Raw genomic sequence first — 18,481 nt, forward strand, 5'->3', positions numbered from 1 at the left:
TATGGAAAGCCTTTCTTGGCTATGGAGAGAAGAAGTGACTATGGAGGAACCGTCAGAGAAGTGCAATATCACTGGCTCTGCAGATGGAGGAGGGATCGGGGAATGTGGGGGACCTTAAGAAGCAGGAAAAATCAAGAAAGCAAATTATCCCCCTACAGCCTCTAGAAAAGAATGAAGGCCTGCTAAAAAAGTGATTTTATCCCAGGGAGTCATTGACAGAATTCTTACTGACATTAATTGTAATATGATACATTCCTGTTGTTTTAATCCATTATTTGTAGTAAATTGTTATGGCAGAAATATAGATATAATACAGACTTTGGCTCTGATAAGTGCCTTATGGCTATAAAACAATCCTAAAAATCTGTCAGTGTCTTTGTGCAGTGAGCAGAGGCTGGAAGGATTTAAATACAATGATTTGTAAAAGCCTACATGGCCTTGAGCAATTTGTCCTTAGATATGTGGATGCTGCAGATCTAGAAAGGACTCAGAAGGAGAGAAGGATCTGGGAAAGAAAACCTATCCTCTCTCAGGAAATATAAATTATCCTCAACAGCACAGATGTAGAGGTTATTGGTGTGACTGGTGAGGGTCAGAAGGAAATAAAAAACATGTGTTTGGGAATTGGAAGAAGATCCTTATTATAAAATGACTGAAGGCATAGGGAAACCCTGTTCTGTAGATATGTGGAAAGCAGAACTTTCTAGAGATTTCTAGGAGATAGGAATGTAGCAGTTTTCTTTTTGCTGCTTAAAATAAAATGTGAGAGGAAAGATAAACTGAGGGGAGAACTGTTTTTCTTTTTTTTTTAATTTTTATTTTTTTAATTGATTATGCTGTTACAGTTGTTCTATTCCCCCCTTCATTCCCCTCCACCCTACCCCCCCATCCCCACCATTACCCCGCTTTAGTTTATGACCATGTGTCTCAAGTCCTTTAGATTCTATATTTCCCATGCTATTCTTGCCCCCCCCATCTATTTTCTTTCTACTGTCTATGCTACTTATTTTCTGTACCTTCTCCCCCCATCTCCTCCTCCCACTGCCCTGTTGCTAACCCTCCTTGAGATCTTCATTTCTATGTTTCCACTCCTGATCTAGCTGTCCTTTTAGTTTGCTTTCGTTTTAGGTGTGGTTGTTAATAACTGTGAGTTTGTTGTCCTTTCACTGTTCATGTTTCTTTAACTTCTTTTTCTTAGATAAGTCCCTTTAACATTTCATATAATAAGGGCTTGGTGATGATGAACTGTTTTTCTTTAAAAAAAAAAAGGAATCAGGACTTTATGGTTTGGATTATTGCTAGCTTACTCAGGTTGCAAAAGATGCTAAAATTGAAATTCACTGTCAGGTTAAGTGTGCTCTGCAGAATGACCAAGAATGTGGCATAATGACTTTTTGCTGGAACCTCAGAAGTAAGAAAAAGTCAGAGTGTCAGTCACAGAAAGATTCAGTGATGAGATGATGCGTGTGACTTACTGATCCCCTCAGCCATCTCAGCAGAAGCCAAAAATTGGTATGTGGTTATGTAGACAAGATCTGTGCAGGAGCCTTTTGTCTAATGGTGCAGATCCCCATGACATACATGGGAGACCTATTCAGTTCTTGAGAATTTTATACCAACAGAAACCGAGCTATCCATGCACAATCCCAGAATCTGCAATGTGTTTATTTTTTTACCTTTATTTTTATTGTTGACACTATTACAGACGTCCCCATTTCCTGCCTTTATCCACCACCACCCAGCACCCATCCTCCTTCCCTCTGGCCCTCACCACACTGTTGTGTGTGTCTGTGTGTTAAGCATATATGTCTGTTAGGTAATCCCTTCCCCTTCTTCCACCCAGTCCATTTATCCTCCCTCCCCTCTGACTGCTATCAGACTGGTGTCTGATATCCAGTTTCAGCTGTTTAATTTTTGCACATGACATTAAGTAAGGCCTTTGGCGGTCAGCATATAGATATCCTATTGACCCTGCACCATTTACTGAAGATTATCCTTTTACATTGAATCAATTGCTTTTACGTTTTGGCTAATGGCAAAAGTCATTTGGCCATACAACTAGGGATGTATTTCTCTATTTCTTTTTCTGTTCTATTTTCCTATATGTCTATCTTCAGGTCGATATTCTATTTTCTTGATTACAACAGCTTTATTATGAGTCCTAAAATCATGCACTAAGATCTATAATTCTCTTTCTCTTTTCCAAAATGGTTTTAGCTGTATTAGGCCCTGTGTATTTGGTAGCTTCCTCTTTCTTTCTGTTTAGCCACTTTGAAGATCACGTCATTGTCCAAGGTGCCTGCTGAATGCAGCCACCTAGACGTGCTCTAGGCCCTTAGGAGAAATGGAGAAGAGCAAGCTCTACCCTCCCTCAGAGACCTGTCCCTCTTGTGAGAGGCTTTCCTAAAGTTCCCCACTTCCCACATCTTACTCATCACATCCGATACAGGTGGTCCTGCCAGCTATCAGTGAGGTTATGAACTATGGTATTTTGTCTGGACTCTGACATCTCCAAGAATGCAGATGTTCTGTTAGTAAATGAGAAATTAAAAGTAGATAGCTGGAATACAGTATGAAGAATTGACTCTTTTAGCTCTTAAAAATTTGTTGAAAGTTCCTTTGGAATCTCATGTGTGATCCATATTTATAAATGTTTTCTGTCCCTTTAAAATATGCACATTTGAACTATTTTGGTGATCTGGCTTCTCCCCATATACATTCTCTTCATGAAGCACAACTTGGTTGTTTAATCTCCTGGATGCACGGTCAGTGAGTTTGTTCATGTCCCATCATGTCATATAGAGATGTAGTAAATGCTCCCACTTGACTGTGTATTTGACAATTCCTCCTGTTCTTTTTTTTTACTTGAAGTACTTTGAGGCTATTCCTGACTGTTATTACTTACTTTAATTTCTTCTTTATAATTACCCAGTGTTATTCTTTATCCTTCTTAATACTTTTTGCTTTCAAATCTTTATTCAGCTTGGGAGTATTATTACATTAACTTTTATGTTTTATGTATTTCACTGCCTTTTCATTAAGTCCCCCAGGCAGTTTATGTTGAGCCTCATAATGACACTTTGCCTCTTTCAACCTTCTCTGATAAATGTGATCCTTTAATATGATTTTATTATTATTATGATTCCTGATATATGGGAACTTATGTATTCTATGTTCTTGTTAACCATTTCTTTGGGTTCGTTTTCTCTTTTTTCCTCATTGATTGAGGAAAAATTCTGATTGATTGAGATATAATTTCAATCATTCTGATTGATTGAGATATAATTCCATATTCCATCATTTTTCTCTTCTAGTTTGGAACTTGGAGATAGAATTTCTGCAGTCTCTTCAACTATGCCCTAATCTCAAACGAGTCATTGATCTCAGCACGAATATTCTCAACAGAACCTCTAATCTCCATCATTATTGTTTAACATTTTGTTACTTCCTTTCAGTCATAAATTTAGAAACTATTGTCATTTTGTAGTCAATATTTCTTCAAAAGAAGTTTTCATCATATTATACACTTATCATTGCTTCTTTCCTTTGGTTTTACTTTGTGTCTAGTAGAATTAATACCTGTTTATTTTAGTAGGCTGTCTATGTGGCAAACCTGCCAGTGTTATATGTGCAAATGTGCCTTCGATTTGAAAGAATTTTTAAATAGAAATATCTCTTCAGTATGCCAATAGGGTTATTGGTTGTCTTTCAGAATGTATTGCATGGGTGATTATTTCTTTTTTGTAATTCATCTTTCATTTTTTGCTTAATAGCTACTTTTCTTACCAAAATATTATTTTTCAACTATCAAGTTGTGAAAATTTTAGGGCCACTGAAAACCTGAAATATTTTACTATAAACATCAGAATACTTTCCATCAATGCAAAATTAACACTCACTGTTCTTGCTTTATCACATTTCTGTCCATCTATCCATTTCCCTATCCATCCACTAACCATCCTCAGGTTTGAAACATTTCAATTTGCAGGCATCAGTACATTTCTCTCCAATCCCTGCAACATACAGCATATTAACTAGACTGCAATGCTTTTCTGCAGTGCTTTTCTTTGTCTCTTGACATGAAATGTATCATTTACAATGAGATACACAAATATTAAGAGTTATGATAAAAGTATTCTCTTGTAAAATCCAATCTTTATGAAGATACAGAACGTGACCATCACCTTGGAACCTGAGGAGCTCTCCCCCGGGAGAGGAGGGACAATTCACTACCCTGAATATTTCAGGAGTGAGATGTTCTCTCTTTTATATTAATCAGGTAACATTAACTTTAGCTTGCAACAGTGTTTATTAAATCAAAATTTCTTGAAAAGATACCCTGAGACACATGGAAATGCCACAGAAAATTACCTCCCAACAAGCTCACCCCACATAACAGAGTCTTGCAGTGTCCCCAGGAGGACACCACTCCACCAGCAACTCTAATTAATATCACCAGTGGTGGCTGAGACCCAATCCATTCATTTGTTTCCTGCAGTGTTTACCAAATCCCTTCTACTGTAATTGCTTTAGGATTTTGTGATCATTCTTATGGTGCAAGTCACCATGTTTGTATCAGAGAGACAAGTGAACACAGTGCCCTGAAAGGGAAGTGTTCACCACTGTCGAGGTCTGTAAGGATGTGCATATACATCAGTTGGGAGGTGAGGGGACAGACATGCTCTCCAGTCTGGGCCACTGGTCAGCTATAGGTCTTATGAGCTTTTGCTTCTGTTCACTTTTTCTAGTTTCCAGTGGGGCAAGATGAAGGCAAGGTCACTGGCTAAGGGCCATCTATCCAATCTGCCTCTTGTGTCCATGACACCAGCCAGGTCACATTGGTTCTTTTCAAAGCCCTCCACCAAATGACTAAGAATCTATGTGGGGGACATTGCCCAGAGACATTCTGCATGGGATTTCAGATGCTGGCACCAGCCCCTGTTTCCTTGGATCAGATGCTGAGTGGCAGACTCAGCATTCACGTGGTGAAAGACCGGGACCAGGTGGTTTCATTCTCTAGGGACGACTCAGGACAGCTCTGAATGTCAGATATCAGTAAGGCCTCTCCACCTCCAATACCTTTCTAGGTGTTTCCTCCTCAGGTGCCTGGATCTTTGTTCTTCCTTCACTGTTATGAAACCTGTGTGTACTATTCCACTGGCTCCAGCTTTATCTTGCTTTTAATGATCTCCTACTGTCACTGAAATCTTTTATCCAGAAGGGTCAGACATAAAAAGGGCTAAGGCATTTCCAAAAACACGTGAAAAAAACTAAATCTGAATCATCTGGGCACTCCAATGACTCCACCTTTCAGGCTGGTTGGGGAAATAATGAGGCATCATTCCCAGCAAGGGTCAGAGCAGAATCCAGAATTTTTCAGAGTTGTTCTCTCTAACACCATTAATCCCCCCATTCACTTTTATCCTGATCACAATGCAGAAAGAAGCTGGCTCTTTCTGCCTTCCTTGGGGACAGCTGCCTTCAGTGACCAAAGAGCCCTAACAGAGAAGTGTGTGGACAAGGGAAGATGAGGTCTTAGACTTAGATGGTCAGAGCATTGGGTATAGCCTTTGATAAAGGGCACACCATTGTCAGACTACAAATGGTCCAGACACCCATGCAATTTGCAGATTGTCTAGAACTTTCTGAGTCTCCCTTTCAGATTTGGAGAAAGCTGATTGAGGGAGAAATAAGGCAAAGTAGTAAACACAAACAGCAGGCAGATACCATCTCCATTAGTTCACCCCATCACTGTCTTCTCTGCTCAGGAGTCAGAGCTCACACAGGAAGAGGCAGGCATAGTCTGGGACTTTGCCTCCAGTGACCTAAGTGCAGGGAAAGAGCCCAGCTGCAGAGCTGCCTTCTACCAGGACAGCAGTGTCACTGCCATGTAAGAATCAGGGGGCTGACTACATGGGGAGCTAAGACAGTTGTACTGGCGCCTCTGGCGCCAGTTGTACTGGTGTCTCTGTTAAAGCGTTCTGACTGTGGGGGGTTTGAGAGATGTAATGAAGGTAGACTTTCTGTGGTTACGTACCAAAAATGTCACTGAAAAATAGGCTCTGAAACTCTGGAGATTTGTGGAATAAAGTTTCCTTAGTACCCCTGTGACTTTGTAGAAACAATAACTACATGGTAGGAAGTTCTCCATGTACAATTGTTAATTGAGACAGAATGAAAAATCTTCTTTTTCAGGGGCAAGACAGCAGCCAGGTGTGTCTGTGAATTTTCGTGCTGAAATACTTCCTGTGACCTGTGGAGAGATGAGGGGCCTGTTAATTAAGAGAAAATTGGAACGAGGTAGGTTTCAAGGTTTACTTTAATTTGCAGCCCCTCTGTGAAGGAATTACATGAACTAATGGAATTACCCATGTGAAATTCCTGTCATTCAAGGAATTGAGGCCCCACTGTGGCTTGAAAGAAGGAAGGGGTCCCTAAGATGATAGTTTTACACCATAAACAGTGGTGCATATTAAGTGCTCACCCCCATGTGGCAGTGCCCGTGAGGATGCCCAAAGAACCAAAGACAAGTGCAGGAATGTCAGTCTCTGTGTGGAAATGTTGCACATTTTACTTTGAAGCAGATATAACAGGGAAGAGGCCCTCAGTCTCCACGTTCACATCCTGTGTCCCATCTGGGTAATCACCACCAGGACAGAGCATTAGACTTAATGAGGAGACCACAGTGTTTAGAATCAGAAAACCTGATTCCAGCCTCATCTCTGCTGAGAGTGACACTGTGAAGAATGGGGCCTTCCTGAGCCTGAAACTTCCCATCTAAGAAATGGAAAATAATTACAAGTCTGCCTCCTGCTGTGACTTTGAGAGTTCTTTTTTATATGGATATAAAGTTTTTTGTAATTTTAACATTGTAACACTTGAAGATTCTGGTCTCTATGATGAACTTCATATCAGATTATTAAGGTTTTATTTATTTACTTTTTAGAGAGAAGGGGAGGGAGGGAGGAAGAGAGGGAGAGAAACATCAATGTGTGGTTGCCTCTCATGCTTCCCCTACTAGGAAACTGGCCTGCAACCCACGCATGTGCCTTGACTGGGAATGGAAACAGCAACCCTTGGTTGACAGGACCGTGCTCAAGACACTGAGCTACACCCGCCAGGGCTCACATTATTTTTGATATGGCTATGAGAACACTAAGATGAATAAATATTTTTATCATAATTGTTTTTAAATAATTTCCCTGAGATACAATTCACATATGTATAATTCACCATTTATAGTGTAGAATACACTGTTTTTTTTTATTTTGTCCATTCACAAGATTATAAAACTATCATCACAATATAATTTTAGAACATTTTGTCCCCACTAAAGGAAACCCAATGCCTGTCAGCTGCCAGTGCCCATTCCCACCCCAGCTCATCGCCCACACTAAGCAACAATTAATCTATCTTCTATGGATAAATCAGCCTATTTAAGCATTTTATCTCAATTGACTCACATAACATCTGCCTTTCTGTCACTGGTTCCTTCACTTAGCATGAAGTTCTCAAGGTTCATACATACAGCGCCATGTATTATATTTCATTCTTTTTTATTGTCATATGTGAGCCATAATATGGATATACAATATTGCATTTATCCTTCAGTAAGGGTTTTCTCATTCTTTAGCTATCATGAATAATACTGTTTTTATAAAGTGTTTTTGTGAACATATTTTTAAGATGCTTTTTAGTATATACCCTGGAGTAGAATTGAAGGATTATGTGGTAATTCTATATTTATCTCATTGAGAAATAAAACAAAGTATTTTTAAAATATTGCACCGGTTTAATTCCCTGAGAGATCCAATCTCTGCATTCTCACCAACACTTGCTATTGTCTGTCTTTTTGTAGTGGCCATGCTAGTGCTTAGACTGTAATATTTCATTGTGGTTTAATTTCTTTTTATCTAATGATAATGTTGTTAAGTATATGGGTATCTTTTGCATATCAGTTAAATTTTCTACTGATTCATATTTCACAATTATTTTAGTATCAGCTACTCATGATTTCAAGGATGGAAAAATATCTGCTCAACAATGTTGGTAAAGTCAAAGAAAACTGTTGAAACACAGTAAATGGATATTGCCTTAGTTCCATTGTGAGCTGCAGGGCCCCACTTGAGATTTTATTCAAAGCAGCAAATCTCCTTGGAGGGAACTTAAAAGCTAGGTTTGGGGGTTCTGAAGTATGGAAGGGGAGGCCAGAGGCTTCTGCTATTGACCTTGAACCCAGATGTACGACATCAGATCCAAAGTGGTGGGAGGCCAACCTCTGAGCACTGAGGACAAAGAGGTGTCAGGATCAATGTACCTGATCTTACAGGAGCCACAAGGAAGTGCATAAGAACTGAGGATGGAAACTGGCTCACTCCCAGGGAATTTGAACTCAGAGGAGGCTATGAAAAAGCAAGTAACTGGAAGACCAGCCTGACCTGTGGTGGAAAAACCCTAAAACGGCTGATGGAGGTATTTCACTGACAGGGGCAGAAGGTGTAACTTCCTTTGTTGTGGTCAAAGATGAGGTCACTGTTTGCTCACCCAATGTATGGTGACTTGTGGCTGGAGCCTTCAGGCCCCAGACTTTATTCTTTTCCCAGGAGGAGGTGCCCCACATTCATACCTCAGAACAAGGGAACCCATCCATTTGTCAAAGGCACTCTGTCAGGTTGGCTGCAGGGGCTTGAGGGAAGGAAAACTCATTCTGACCCAGGTGCTTGCAGACAACTTTTGGCACTAAAAGAAAGAAGACAGTTTACAATCAAAAAAGTGGGCAGAACACACTCCAGAGAAAGAATGGTATAAACACCAGAAACACAGTCACCATGACTCTGTGAGTTGAGGTAGATGGATTGTGTGTGATACAGCATAATCCAGTAATTAGGGTTGTTTGCAGAGGGATTAAATGTCAGGCTAAAGAGTTTGAACTTGTAACATGGACAGGGCAGAACCACAGTCTCCTGGGGTGTGAAATGACATATTTAAAACAGTATTTCAGGCAACGTGGGGACTTGAACTGACTTCACTCTTTTAGACCAAGAAATGCATAGTCAACCTGCAATGTTCAGCTCCCCAGTCACTCCTGTCTGAATGTTCCCTGACCTGCCCTGGTCACCCCTTACCTGGGCCCCCTGAACTTTCAAGTAAGGCCCTTCTCACACTCTTATTCTTATCCTTCCACACATTTCCTTTGTCTCTATAGACCCCCCTAGGGTTTCTCCTTTATGTGCCCAACATTGTACAGAGGGAGGGACACCTGTAGGTGTGGGACCTGTGCATGTCAGTTATATAGCCCAGGTGTGAGGAGGCAGGTCTCAGTGGCACTGGTGGGAATGCAGAGGGGGTGAGAGGTGCCAAGGAGATTGTGAAGGAAAACCTCTGAAAAGTTATTTTAAAAAGCACAAAAGCAAGGAAATACTTTCCATGATGTATTTCTAGGTTCAGTGAATGGATCTAGAAAAAAGGTAAGGAGAGGGAGATGGTTCCTCAGTTATACAGCTGGGCTGTGACATGACAGTTGGACATTTGTGTACAAATATTCATAAGGAGGTTGGAATGCCAGTATCACAAAACTTAAACACAGGCTAAGCATCAACTTGGATCTTTTTTCTTTCAGCTTGGACTTCTCCGTCCACCTCCCATTACACGTGAAATCCAAAACAAGGTGATTATTACTTTATACAAGTTCTTATTCATAAGTGATTGTATATGTACTACATCATCTTTATGGTTCCTCAGTTGCATAATTAACTTTGTTTCTCTTTCTCATCTCCTGTGCCTTTATTTTATTTATGTACCTATGTACCTATGTATGTATGTACATATGTATGTATGTGTGTGTGTGTTTGGCATGCCTTCAGTGTTGCTCCACTGAACATTAGGTTGTATGCAAGGTTATCCTGGATTATAAACCATTTTAGATGGAGATGATAAGGAGCCATCAAAATAGATCTCATATAGCTGAGTTTTAGCTACACATGTAAATCTTGTAAAGTTATCAAAGTTGTAAAAGCAAACATTATTATGAAATACATAAAAACATTTTTAATAAAGTCATAGGGTCATCTTCAACTCAATCCCAGATTTGTTGATAAAGGTTACTATTTTCTAACTTTAATGAAATCTAATGAAAAAATGTTTGCTCCCCATCATCCAGATGAACCCGTCTGGTAGATCATCTATCTTGGGACAGATATGAAACCATATACTACTTCATGAGATAAAAGAGCATATTTCTTCTCTGATTACTTACATACTCTTTCATCCTTCAATAAAATATACACACAATCAAAATTTTTTCTCAAGCAGAAGTTATTGGCTAATTTTTTATGAGGATGGTGCTGTTGGGGAGGGATCCTTAAAGATAGATGTAGCTTAAGTGAGGGACAGACCTGGAAAATTGTTTACTTTGATGCCCTCCTTTAGCTCCACCTCAGGGTCTGTGCAGGCCTCCTTTCTACCTGTGAAAATTATTTCTTCTTCTGTGGAAGAAGGCTATGCAGGCAAAAAAAACACACATAATATGAATGCAGATCCAGGACAAAGTGATAGTTTTTACTACATTGGGAATGAATGAGAACTTGAGAAGGAGGAGAAGGTGTGAGGTGCCATTGTCACACACTTCTGGTAGAAATGGCTACCCAGGACATTCACAGAATTCTATGTTAGCTTACACAGAGCTGGCCACTGGGACTTCATCTAGCACTGGGAATGTAAGGTTCAGGTGTTTACATTACCTGATGTTCTGGGTCTTTTGAACACTCAGACATTGGGACATTTCACCCACTGGGTTTAGTAAAGAGAAGTTACTGTTGGACCTAGACAGTGACTATTGTGAAATTTCTATCATTCTCCATGTGCCTAGAGTTACTTTATCTGAATTACCTGAAGAAGCTAGCAACTTCATTGCCATAGGTTTTATCCTTATCCGTGGATGCAACACTTTGTAGCAACCAGGTTCAATTTTTCATATATTTTGTGTCTTTTCATCAAGAACCAAAGTGACTCTCAGTGGCAGATCTCAGGATGCATTACTACCTTGGTGGATCTTCTGTATCTTCCAGAACTTCTCTTGTTGATGGAGCCCATGGTTCCTGGAAACTTCAGTGTCAATTTTGGCACCAGATGACAGCTTCCTGTCATCAGATGAGGGCCACTTACACTCTCAGGTGACAGCTTCTGTGTGTTGTCATGTAATCTGAAATAATCAGTGACAACAATCATTTATTATATGCTAATTTGCTAAAAAGATAAAAAACAAATGTTCTCTTTTCCTAAGTGAAACAATACTCATTTATTTACTCATTCAAGATACAGTTACTGAGTGCATAGAAATGCTCAAATTCAATTATCTACTATCTAAACATAACTACTGGAGAGCAGGGACTCTAGAGTACCCAAGAGACAGGCTGTGACATGACCATCTCTCAGGTCAGTTTCCAGTGGGGCACATTAGTCTATGTCCTCTCTGCCCTGGGTGAGATAAAAGCTGAGGCTGCCTGAAGGGAAGGAGGCAAAGTCATTCTACTGATGGTACAAAAGCACTGCAAGTGTAGTGTGCAGAGGTCAGTTTCCTGTGAAAAGTCAGCCAGGTGTAATCTCAGGATGTGGATGAATGGAGAGGGGGGTGGCCCTCTGGAAGAAGAATTGGAGTACAGAGGACCTAGGATTCATTTTACCATTAGGATGGTGTCCTAGAAGAGCTGCAGGAGCGTTGGACTTCACTGGGACATGTGCATGGTTCTCAGGACCCTGAATAAGAGATGGCAATCCAGAGGGTTCTGTCATACTTCCAGTAGCCAAGAGTCTGTCAGGAGGAGAAGGCACCTGCTCCAGCAAGAGTACCCTCACTCCTGTCGATAACATCGATTTCTAGGATAGATAGTACAAGCAATTCAAAATGACTTACAAGATTCTCATGCATTAATAACCACACTTGCTCAGGCTAAATCTCAACTTAGGCTCTACTGGAATCACCTGAAGACATTTGGAAAATAACATTGCTTCAACCCCACTCTACACAAAAGTCTTATTTAACCATTCTAAGTTATCACTTGGATGTTAGAATTGTTAAACAGACTCTAGATGATTTTCATATACAAGTTATTCATTCTAAAATTTAAGGAGAATGCCAACACCTAAGCCCCACCCAAATCAATTGATCAGAATCTCTGACATCAGGACCAGGACACTGTTATTTCATATACTATCCTCAGACAATTCAAATGTATGGCTGGGCTAAAGAACAAGAGCCAAAGAAATAAGAGCTGGTCTTGATTAAAATGTATGAATGCAAGATTCTTATGCACTGCTTATGTTTGTTACTTCCTTGGTCTTCTGAGAAGAGGGTGGCCACTTTCTGGAGGGTGATGATGTTAATCTGTGAGTCCTACACTGAGGAGAAGGAAACTGTCCCCAGCCTTCCATGCTGGAGCAGTCTCAGCCCCACACTGGGCATGTGATTCAGGATTCTCCCAGAACACTGAATGGCAGCTCTTGGCAAGATGTCATTTCACACTTGAACTTTCTCATATACGGATGTAAAACAAATGACCAGACTTGATTCTGGTAAGACTTTTCACCAAAAACCCCAGAAGAATGTTCAGACTGATTCTTAATGACTTTTCATCCTTTATTATTTTCTAAATTAAGAAAAATAACATGGGTATGTTTGAAATTACTCGCCCACGGATTTCAAGAAGGACATTTCTGATCTTTGTGTGTTGTTCTCAGAGATATAATACAGACTTTGAGAAACACACCCCTCTTTTATGTATCAAGCTGGAAGCATTCTTTAAGGTCTCAGCTTCCCTATTTGCAGTGGACCCTACAGGGACAATGGATTTAACAACAACAACAATAACAAAGTCTATATTTTACTATGAGAAGAAATGGAGATACTTTGGATTTGGGAATCAAGCAAGAATTTGGACTCGGAATGGATTCTCAAGTTTGTAATTGAAAGTGTATGTTTTATGAGAAGGAAGCACCAGGAAAAAACATGTAGTGGGTTGGAGAAAGAAAATACATTATGTTTTGATTGGATAAGTTTGGTGTGTGATTTAGGGTCCAGGAGGAGACACTGGGTGAGCACAGGCATGTGCACAAAGGCAGGAGGCAGGGTGGACATAGGGGCACTAGAGACATAGCTATGTAACTGGAGCTTTGAGAGTGATTTAACAATCTGGGGCCAACCCAATGGCAGAAGAAAGTAACCTGGAGTACTCTTTCTAAATGTTGGAGGAGAAAGACTGAAGGTAACATCAGTGAGTCAAGGGAGTAACCCCAGGAGAAAGATGGCACAGAGCACAGGCATTTGGAGTAAGCAGAAAGAGTCACAATAGAGAAAGGTGGATGCTGTCATCCCTGCCTCCTCCTGCTCTTCAACAGTCCACTTCCCTCTTACCAGCATCATCAATGGGAGGGTCAGTCCCCAAATCAACCTCATTTGTGTCACCTCAGATGATCACAAGAAGGGAAAAATTTTTCCAACAGACCATGAGATAGACAGGATGTTTCTATCTGGGAGAGAACAACCTTCAGGAGGTTCTCAAACTTCTTAATTCTCTCTGTAGGCAGAACCAAGGAAGCAACCATGAGCTTATAGCTCCTAAAAGTTTGTCCTTCTTTTGTAAATGCTGGTTTTCATTTTTTAAGTGAGTTTGTTTTAATCACTCCATTCTTCACCCTACTGGTGAGAGAGACATATGCACTAGAAATGTGAGGGGATAGCAAGTAATAACATCTGTCACAGCACAGTTGGCTGGACAGGTGTTACTAGTCACATCTATTCCCAAACAGAGGAAAGAGGTCAGTGCCAGACATGCAGGCCTTACCAAGATCACCCCCAGGAACCAAGTGGACAATAGGGGGCTCAGAGTGCAGAGTGATCCCCTGGTTTCCATGGGAGGTAGTGGCTGGCTTGTGTCAAAGATTCCATGGCTCACAGAAAGCCGAAACCTGATATTTCAGGATGGGCAGGATCCGTGGTGGTCCCTTGACAAGGAGCATTATTTAGCTGTAGGACCTTATCCAGGGAAATAGAGTGGGAAGGGGAATGTGCAGATAGGCGTCCGAGGCCATCTCAGTGTTACCAGATGTCACAGCAGCACCTGACATTGAGCTTTAATATTATTCCTTACATTGTGTTTTCTTCATTAACAAAAAGCTCAGTCACAGGCCAGTTCATTGTCACAGATACACATATTTGTATATAACACAGTGTATCTTCATATCTGCTGTGCAAATTTATTTGGGTTTAATGAATAACAGTCAAGATTTTTATGAAAATATTATCAAATTTTATCTTCTCTAAGTAAAATTAAATCTGGTTAAAAGACACATATTGAGACTGGTAAGAAATCCAGTATCAGTTGATTGTATGTAGGTTGGGAGAGAGCTCCCTGTTCTGTTTACAGCACAAAGCACTTGCCACACTCCCTGGACACTCAGAGATGGAGGATCCACACCATACATGCCACCCTGAGTCCTGGGGCATCTTCCTCAGGCTTCCAGAATCAAAGAGCTCCATCTTCCCTGGCAAGACATGGTCATTTGTGTCCATGGTCTTCCCAACCCAAAGGCAATGTCACAGGGCCAGAAACCCTCCAGGCTTAGAACCCATAGTGCAGAAATCCCTACCAGGCCCTTCCACTCAGGGGGAGCCTACAGCCAAGAAAACAGGAAGTTTATTCCACCTTATTGATTCCCCAACATACCACCTTTCCATGATTTATTTCAGGCATTGTGTGTAGGCATAAGGATTTATCACTGTGTTTCAGAATCTTGATATTTCTGCAACGTAATAAGATGATTCAGATTCCTATGAAACCATCCTCTTCTTTCATTGCCTTTTTGTGTTGGAATCTCTGGGTTTTTGTTGTTTTAATTATTTTATTGTTGTTCAATTACACTTGTCTGCATTTTCCCCCCCACCACTCCCCCCCATCCCAGCCAAACCCACGTCTTTCTCTTGCTTCCACTCTTCCTCTTGGTTTTGTACATGTATTTTTTTTTTTGAATCTGTACCAGTGCTTTATTCAGATGGTGGGCGATATGAGAAGATGTCAAATTCATACCCTAACAGACCATCTTGTCTTTTCTTTCCAGAGCAATGTTTTTTTTAACTTTTTTAATTGATTATGCCATTACATTTGTTCTATTTCCCCTCCTCCATTCCCTTCCACCCGGCACACCCCTCCCCCACCATTCTCCCCCTTTAGTTCATGAACACATGTCTCAAGTTCTTTAGATTCTATATTTCCCCTACTATTCTTACCCTCCCCCCTATTTATTTTCTATCTACTGTCTATGCTACTTATTCTCTGTACCTTCTCCCCCCTTCTCCTTCTCCCACTCCCCTGTTGCTAACCCTCCATGTGATCTTCATTTCTATGGTTCACTCCTGATCTAGCTGTCCTCTTAATTTGCTTTTGTTTTAGGTGTGGTTGTAATAACTGTGAGTTTGCTGTCCTTTCACTATTCATCTTTTTATCTTCTTTTTCTTAGGTAAGTCCCTTTAACATTTCATATAGTAAGGGCTTGGTGATGATGAACTCCTTGAATTTGATCTTATCTGAGAAGCACTTTATCTGTCCTTCTATTCTAAATGAAAACTTTGCTGGATAGAGCAATCTTGGTTGTAGGTCTTTGGTTTTCATGACTTGGAATACTTCTTTCCAGCCCCTTCTTGCCTGTAAGGTCTCTTTTGAGAAATGAGCTGACAGTCTGATGGGCACTCCTTTGTAGGTGACTGTACCCTTATCTCTTGCTGCTTCTAGAATTCTCTCTTTCATTTTAAACTTGGCTAATGTAATGATGATGTGCCTTGGTGTGTTCCTTCTTGGGTACAACTTCTTTGGGACTCTCTGAGCTTCCTGGATTTCCTGGAAGTCTATTTTGTTTGCCAGATTGGGGAAATTCTCCTTTATTATTTGTTCAAATAAGGTTTCCACTCGTAACTGTTCCTCTTCCCCTTTTGGTACCCCTATAATTCGGATGTTGGAGCGTTTAAAGATGTCCTCGAGATTCCTAAGTCTCTCCTCATTTTTTTTTGAATTCTTGTTTCTTCATATTTTTCTGTTTGGTCATTTTTTCCTTCCTTCTGGTCTACTCCCTTGATTTGAGTCCCAGTCTCCTTTCCATTACTATTGGTTTCCTGTGCATTTCCATTCATTTCAATTAGTTTAGCCTTCATATGTTCCTCTAATTTGTGACTATAATCAACCAGTTCTGTGAGCATCCTGATCACCAGTGTTTTGAACTGTGCATCTGAAAGTTTGGCTATTTCTTCATCGCTTAGATTTATTGGCTCTGGGGCTCTGAGTTGTTCTTGAGCCATGTTTTGATCTGTTTGTGCCTGTTCCATACGAGGAGAGGTGCCTTGGTGTTTACCAGGGCGGGGGACCCAGGTCACTGGTTTGTGACGCTGTATGTGGGGGTGGGGTCAGAGAGGGAGTATTGGTGGTCCTCTCCGCTCGCCAAGTCTGCCTCAGTGCTCGCCCCCACGTGCTTATCCGAGCGCAAATGTGCGAGTCTGCTGCCCAGCGCCAGTCACTGGGGCCTGCAAGATCTGTCTCAACGCTCACCTCCTCACTGGTTTATCTGCATGCAAATGCGCTACCGACTGCAGACAGCCAGCAGCGCCTCTTCCCTGGGTTCCACCTGTAGCCAGCCTGCACCTGGGATCGGCACCCCCGCCTGCCTGTGCACCGCCTGGATCTTTTTTGCCCAACTGTCTCTGCTGCTGGCTTCACCCCTCTCACCGGTTTAGCTGAGTGGTCCATTATTTCCGGACTCTGTATTTGATTTTCTGTGTGGTTTGGTTATGTTTATTGTTATTAAAACTTTGTTGTTTTTAGATTTGGTTGTGCAAGAACGAAAAGTGTTCCCACCTATGCCTCCATCTTGGTGGAAGTCCTCTGTACATGTATTTTCTCTTTAGTAGTTCCTAAAAACCCTTCCCCCTTTTGTCCCCTTTTCCTTCCCTCTTGCTATTGTTAGATTGTTCTTAATTTCAATGTCTCTGGTTATTTTTTTTTTTTTTGCTTTTTTCTTTTGTTGTGGATCTCTAGATTTATAGGAAAAAAAATTCTCCACTCTGGTCACACAGGACATTCTTTCTGAACTTCACAGCAGACCAAGAATTCTTCTTCTGAATCCCCCCACTCCATGCTGTCTCTTCACAGCTCAGAGAAACACATGAGTCCCTGTGGGTTCACACAAAGACCATGAGTCCTAGATTCACACAGTGCTTATCATCAGGGGCCCATGGGAATGTGGACATTATTTTACCTTCTAGGAGAAAAAGTCAGACAAATGCAAGATCTGCCAGGATGAAGGAAAGCTCTTCTGCTGTGAAAATTGTCAGAGTTTCTTTCATGGGGACTGTCACCTCCCACCTGTGAACACAAAGAGGTTTGTGAGATGCAGCCCCCTGTCTCTTTTTATAGACCAATCCTCTTGCCACGCACACTCCCCCTTCTAGGTTCATCCTTGTTTCCTAATGGGGACAGGGTGGGGCTGAAGGTACAGGGTCCAGCAGCATGATTCTGGGAGCTGTTGAAAGACATTGGCAACAAGAGATTAATGTTCACTTTTCTCCTCTGGGGAGCAGGGGCCATGGACTGGGTTCTTCACCAACACACTACTACCATCCTTTCCAGAACTTTTCCAGCACAGACACCTTTTCATGAGAGTGGTGATGCCAATTGTTTGTTCTCTGGACTTATTCAGAAAAAGAAGAAAACATGGCTTGTTTTTCTTATTTCACTGCATTCCAACTGGATGATGAAAGCCCAAGGTCCCCATGGGTTAATGTCCAGCCTCTGGTGCTCAGATTGATGGTCAGGGCTCCCTGTGCTCCCAGCAGCTCAGATGGGGGAGAGGAGAGCCCACCACCCACCCTGACTCAGCCTTCAACCTACTCACCCCCTGTGGTTACCCTCTATGGGTATCACATGAGAATTCTGGAGACCCTTGAAGGAGTCCCCTTTACCCCCAGTCTGTCCCTACTGGTCATTCCTTAAAGAGAACAGTGACAGTTGTAGTGATGGCATTTCTCGCTTATATCTGACATCTCAGGAATGGTTGGAATTGTACCTTCTGCACAACAGAAGATTCTTCCCAAAGTCTGGAGCATTACAGGGAATCTGAGGTCCTGGTGAAGCAGATGGATCCTGGGAGGAAGTTGGTGAGTTGATTTTGACCCCAAGCCTTTTCTGTTCTGCTCACATGTAAGAAGTCAATCGGTCACAGGATGAGGGTGATGGTGTCAAACAATGCCTGGTCTTCTGAATGTGTCTCAGTCACACTGAAAACCATGAGGCATGCCACATAGAAACCATCTGAGAAAAAAACCCAAAGGACTCATTACCTATTAGTGTCAAGAGCAATACCAGTTTGGGGAAACTTCCAGAAGACTGATGTGGGCTTCTTGCATGTGTCTGGGCATGCCTCTGGGCTCATTCTCTCCAAGCTG

The 18,481-nt window shown here is 41.3% G+C and overlaps 1 protein-coding gene across 4 annotated transcripts in view; it reads left to right on the plus strand.

The window, feature by feature from the left end:
• LOC119041954 (nuclear body protein SP140-like protein) overlaps nucleotides 1-18,481 on the plus strand; it is a 49,954-nt gene that overhangs the window by 29,961 nt on the left and 1,512 nt on the right. For all 4 annotated transcript variants that reach the window (XM_037135457.2, XM_037135455.2, XM_037135453.2 and 1 more), the window contains 5 exons: nucleotides 6,196-6,300; nucleotides 8,330-8,472; nucleotides 9,620-9,667; nucleotides 17,303-17,418; nucleotides 18,085-18,193. In XM_037135457.2, coding sequence (XP_036991352.2) covers nucleotides 6,196-6,300; nucleotides 8,330-8,472; nucleotides 9,620-9,667; nucleotides 17,303-17,418; nucleotides 18,085-18,193 — 521 coding nt within the window. The remainder of the gene's footprint in view (nucleotides 1-6,195; nucleotides 6,301-8,329; nucleotides 8,473-9,619; nucleotides 9,668-17,302; nucleotides 17,419-18,084; nucleotides 18,194-18,481) is intronic.

Source organism: Artibeus jamaicensis, unplaced genomic scaffold, assembly GCF_021234435.1.
Source record: "Artibeus jamaicensis isolate MK-2021 breed Jamaican fruit bat unplaced genomic scaffold, CSHL_Jam_final contig_2423, whole genome shotgun sequence".
Taxonomy (NCBI): Eukaryota; Metazoa; Chordata; class Mammalia; order Chiroptera; family Phyllostomidae; genus Artibeus; species Artibeus jamaicensis.